The sequence below is a fragment of the Nerophis lumbriciformis genome, linkage group LG38 (genome assembly GCF_033978685.3).
Source record: "Nerophis lumbriciformis linkage group LG38, RoL_Nlum_v2.1, whole genome shotgun sequence".
Lineage (NCBI taxonomy): Eukaryota > Metazoa > Chordata > Actinopteri > Syngnathiformes > Syngnathidae > Nerophis > Nerophis lumbriciformis.
In genome coordinates this window covers 23,347,007-23,353,006 of record NC_084585.2, presented here as the reverse complement: position 1 = coordinate 23,353,006, position 6,000 = coordinate 23,347,007, and the positions used below count along the sequence as shown (strand labels likewise).

The window sequence follows — 6,000 nt, the reverse complement described above, 5'->3', positions numbered from 1 at the left end:
TTTCCTTCAACTTTCACTTGGATTTGGATGTTTTTGCTTGCTGTTTTTCTTAGTTATATATGGACTTTTGCTGACAAACTGGATATATATCACTCTTCATTTTTTTATTTAATGTCATTTTTTTTGAGGATGAAGGCATCTTGAACACCCCGCTCAGAATGTTTGGAGGAGCTCTCGCCCGCGGCGCGCGCGCCCCCGACGCATACATGGCGAGCCTTTTAAACCAAAGCGACTTGTGGCAGGTGATCAACGACTCCTGGTCCAACCTGAGCGTCCTCAGCGGGCCGAACCAGACGAACCCCCTGAAGAGGAACGAGGAGGTGGCCAAGGTGGAAGTGACCGTGCTGGCCCTGGTGCTCCTCCTGGCGCTGACGGGCAACCTGTGCGTCCTGGTGGCCATCCACAGCGTCAAGCACTCCCAGTCCCGCATGTACTACTTCATGAAGCACCTAAGCATCGCCGACCTGGTGGTGGCCGTCTTCCAGGTGCTGCCCCAACTCATCTGGGACATCACCTTCCGCTTCTACGGCCCGGACCTGCTGTGCAGGCTGGTCAAGTACCTGCAGGTGGTGGGCATGTTCGCCTCCACCTACATGCTGGTGCTCATGTCCGTGGACAGGTGTCTCGCCATCTGCCAGCCTCTGCGCTCCTTGCACCGCAGGAAGGACCGCTTCTACGTGGTGTTCTCCTGGAGCCTCAGCATGCTCCTCAGCGTGCCGCAGATGTTCATCTTCTCCCTGACGGAGGTGGGCTCGGCCGGCTCCGGGGTGTACGACTGCTGGGGGGACTTCGTGGTGCCATGGGGCGCCAAGGCGTACATCACGTGGATCAGCCTGACCGTCTACATCATCCCGGTGGCGGTCCTCAGCGTGTGCTACGGCCTGATCAGCTTCAAGATCTGGCAGAACTTCAAGCTGAAGACCAGGAGGGAGCAGTGCATCAGCCTGGCGCCCAAAGGTGGGAAAAGTGGCAGCACGTTGGCGCGCGTCAGCAGCGTCAAACTCATCTCCAAGGCCAAGATGACCACCGTCAAGATGACGTTCGTCATCGTGCTGGCCTACATCGTCTGCTGGACCCCCTTCTTCTCCGTGCAGATGTGGTCCGCCTGGGACCCGGCGGCCCCGCGTGAAGGTGAGAAAAAGTAACTTCATTAGGTACATGTCATCACACCCAAAACTTTGCAATCAAGAGAAAGTCCGTTTCTTTGATATTTGACATGAACTCGGTGCAAATTTCCTAATTTAGAATTTCAATTCATTTGAAGAAGTTTAGTTTTTATTTGTATTTACTACAAAGCATGTAAATTACTTACAGCCAACTAACAAGATGGACGTTTACAAAGGTTTTGGCGTAAATACTAAAATACAAATAAATAAATAAGACAAATCCCTATACTTTGAATATTCAGATAAAATAAAGCATTCTGGAAGTATTTTCCACCGTATTGTTTTATTGTATGCAAGTTAAATTATCTGTTTTATGGAACATTCTTAATTGTCGATGAAAAACATTTGCTTTCATTAAAATATAATATAGATAGATACATAGATAGATAGATAGATAGATAGATAGTACTTTATTGATTCCTTCAGGAGAGTTCCCTCAGGAAAATTTAAAATGTCTACGTGAAGTAACTAGTAATATTTCTGTGAAACAGGTAAAACAATCGTGAATAGAATGTTCTGTACAGCAGAGATCATCCACAATCCCAGAGGTGCCCAAAGTAGGGTGCGAGGGCCAAATTTGACTCATCGAGTCGTTTGATTTGGCCCGCTAAAGGGTGGCTTCCCAAATGTATCATATTCCCACTGACTTTTCTCAAGATCAATAGGATTTCCCAATTCAGTATTGGTATTGGATATCTGTCCGATATTGGCAAACAAAAGTATCTGAATATATTGTCTAGCATCTAAAATTTCTGATATAAGTGCCTTTGACACAAGCAGTCCTGCAGCATGTTTACTTGGACAGCTAGTTAACATCTAAATGTCCTCAAATAAGCTCACAAGGTTGGTCTTTTCTATTACTTTAGTCAAGTCATTTACAAAAGGTAAACATGGTAGGCTATAGGCTACTAGGACATCTAAGCACACAATAGCACACAAACCAGACATACCTTATAAAGATTGGGGTCCACAAATTAAGTACACACTAAAAAATATTGGGTTGAAAAATAACCCAATTTTAACCTAACTGCTGGTTCAGAAAAGGACAAACCCCTTATTTGGGTTATTTTAACTCAACATTTTGGGTTATTTTTCCAACCCAACTTTTGCTTTGAATTATTTAACCCAAAAGTTGAGTTATGGTAACTCAATGTTGGTTGATACATAACCCAACTATTGGGTTGACTTTATTTAACACAAAAGCTGAGTTATCCTCACTACTATGTTGGGTTATTCCAAAACCAACTATTGTGTTGCGCAATTTAGCGTGCCATGACCCAATAGTTGGTTAAAAATTATACATTTTACTGCTGGTTTGTCTTACTGCTTCCCAACTACTGATCAAAATTATTTTATTCCATTAAAATATACTCAAAAGCGAGATATGAGTAAAAAAAAACATTTTCACAATAATTGCAGTGTATGGTCATGGTAGTTCTATACAGCATGCTCAAATATTTTCATGTACATAAGATGTATGATTGTAAATAATGGTAATGAGATTAATCCTTAATAAAATTCCCTTCAAGAAAAAGTGCCTTTTTAATAAAAATTAAAAAAAAGCTGTCTACCCAAAAATACGTTACTCGTTGAAAAACAACCCAAAAATGGTTCATATATTTGAAAACCCAGAAATTTAGTTAAAATAATACCCTTATAACCCAAAAAAATGATTGCTCTTCATAGAAATAACCCCAAAATGTAACCCAACACTCACAATTCATAAATTGGGTTATCAATATAACCCTGCATTTTTTAGTGTGCATTAATCTGTGAAAGGCAACGTTGGATTTATCGGTAAGTAACGTATTTGATTGACATAACAAGTGTCGTGCTGCTGTGATCGTGATGTTAATGACAAAAAGGATACATTTGTTTGCAGTTGATTTCCTGCTACGGATATTAGTCTCATCTACAATTCATGTCTGCAGTTGTTTTTATGATGTGAAGTATATTTTGTATCACTAGTTATAAATGTCCTTGTTGTTCAACATGAATCTTTTCTAGCAATATCAAGATATAGTTTATGCTGTTGAGCCTACGAGAGATTAATTCTTATATGAATGGCGCTTGACAGCGTCATACTTGTCAACCCTCCCGATTTTTCCGGCAGACTACGAATTTCAAGGCAACTGTTCTCTCGAACGTGCCGTGATGGAACAGCATTTAGCGCCCACTACAACCAGCGTGCCGGCCCAGCCACACGTTATATGAGGATTCTGTTTCCTCACGTAAGTGACAGCAAGGCATACTTGCTCAACAACCACACAGGTTACACTGACGGTGGCGGTATAACAAACGTTAACACTCTTACTAATAATGCGCCACACTGTGAACCCACACCAAACAAGAATGACAAACACATTTCGGGAGAACATCTGCACCTTAACACAACATAAACACAACAGAACAAATACCCAGAATCCCATGCAGCCCTGACTCTTCCGGGCTACATTATACACCCCTGCTACCACCAAACCCCGCCCCCACCCCAACCCTGCTCCCTCACACATCAATTTTGTGCGTCAGTTGAGGTGGGCGGGGTTTGGTAGCGGGGGTGTATAATGTAGCCCGGAAGAGTTAGGGCTGCATGGGATTCTGGGTATTTGTTCTGTCGTGTTTATGTTTTGTTACGGTGCAGATGTTCTCCCAAAATGTGTTTGTCATTCTTGTTTGGTGTGGGTTCACAGTGTGGCGCATTATTAGTAAGAGTGTTAACGTTTTTTATACCGCCACCGTCAGTGTAACCTGTGTGGTTGTTGAGCAAGTATGCCTTGCTGTCACTTACGTGAGGAAACAGAATCCTCATATAACGTGTGGCTGGGCCGGCACGCTGGTTGTAGTGGGCGCTAAATGCTGTTCCATCACGGCACGTTCGAGAGAACAGTTGCCTTGAAATTCGTAGTCTGCCGGAAAAATCGGGAGGGTTGACAAGTATGACGCTGTCAAGCGCCATTCATATAAAACTGGCGGCCCGCACTAACATTCAATTTTCATATTAAGGTGTGGGCCGCGTGTCTGAGACCCTTGGTTTATACAAAGCAGAAAGCAAAAAAAAAACTTTGTATGCAGTGTTATTTCATTTTAAATTTCAAAAGATTTTTGTGGCTCCCATTGTTTTCTTTAATTTGTGAAACTGGTCAAAATGGCTCTTTGACTGGTAAAGGTTGCCGACCCCTGATCTAGTCTATTATTACTATTCAGGATATTTTCTTGATGCAAACAAATATCACCAAAGACGTGGTCATCCGTGTCAAATAAAGCACTTGGGTCTCCTGCACAACAACTAAGCTTTTATTTATGTTATGAAAATTGAGAAAGAAAATATGGTGGATTAGACCAACAATCACAATATTTATTACAAGGACATAACATGACGTTAGTTTATTTGCACAACCAGGTCTACATAGTTTTATTTAGGCATAGCACAAACAAAAGAAAAAAAATAATGCAATCGTTTGTCCTTTTCTTAATTCTGCTATCAAACCCTACTAATATAGTAAAGAATAAACTGGATTACATCAAAGAAAGTTTCTCAAACAAATCATATACTCAAACAAACATTTTACAAAGTGATCGGTGCAGACTCAAGGATTGTCCGATTATATTCCACAAGATGATGAAAGTGATATTTTTTTGTTTTTTTCTGACTTTATTACCTTTATGAACCATTTATTTTGGGACTTTATTGTAGCGATGGGAGTAATGTGTAGTGAACTGTAGTTGCCTGATGTGGGCTGCAGAGGACAGTGGCATGCTTGCCTGCAGTATAGAACGCTGTGTGTGAGCGAAGAAGAGTTGGAGGATCCGCTAGTGTGTGTGTTGTGCCTCTAATTGCAAGTTAGACAGCGCTATTTGTAAACGAAAATAAAAAGGCTGAATTGCTCAAAGAAACTCCCAACTTCTTCATATCTGGTGTCAGAAGTGACTTCGACAGTGAGTCTGTTGCCGTGTATTGATAGCACCGTCTGCAGCGTGCATCACGAGCCGGCGAAGCATGCTGCATGTGAAGGAGGAAGTGAAGAGAGACGGCGATGTTGGCGTGACCGGCTGGCAAATGATATTGAGAAATTGTCCATGCGAGCATACTCTCACGTCACCAGATGTGCAAGGGGCGCGAGACCAGTTCATCAGAGCTTTTCACCCCCAAGAGTCTAGAGTCCAAGTACAGTTGCTGTACCCTCACACCCTGCAGGAGGCATTGGAATTGGCTATTTACAGGGAGTGTGAAGTGTATCAGCACCAAAGAGGGGAACGTCGCCTCCCCTTCGATGAGGACAGCATCAGTAAGCCCATAAGCAGATATATACAGATTTAAGCCCTCTTGGGTGGCTGAACTCACAGAACTAATTAGGTCAGTGTCGCTGCAGTAGCTGCAACAGCCCCGCACCAGGGCAAGGGTTGGCTGGGGATGTGGCCAACCAGGCCACTTTGTCAGAGAATGCCCTTGTTTTCCCCAGTCGTCGTGAAACGACTTTGGGCCTGCATAAACAGGGGTATATGATCCCCTCCAAGCTGCTCCGTTGACAACAGCCAGGCATGGAAGAAGCCAGCAACAGGAGAAGAGAGGTCGCAGTTGGTCATTCCCAAGAATCTGCAAGAGACTGGGCTCAACGGCATGCATAGAACGGCTGGTCCCAGGCACTTTGGCGTGGCAAAAACCGCCTTCTCCAAGCTTTTACTGGGGGCATTGCCGAAGAGATGACGATAACTTCTGCCACTGCTCTGACCCTTGTGCAGCAAGGAAGAGCCCACCTGACCGTTCATGTGCCCCTCTGCAGCAGACCTTGCTGGGGCCTCCCATAGACATTGTGGGGCCGTTGCCACACTCTGA

The 6,000-nt window shown here is 43.7% G+C and overlaps 1 protein-coding gene across 1 annotated transcript in view; it reads left to right on the top strand.

The window, feature by feature from the left end:
• Positions 1–206: 206 nt before the first annotated feature.
• oxtra (oxytocin receptor a) overlaps positions 207–6,000 on the top strand; it is a 29,624-nt gene continuing 23,830 nt past the window's right edge. The window contains exon 1 of the mRNA XM_061932372.1: positions 207–1,131. Within this exon, the coding sequence (XP_061788356.1) occupies positions 207–1,131 (925 nt within the window). The remainder of the gene's footprint in view (positions 1,132–6,000) is intronic.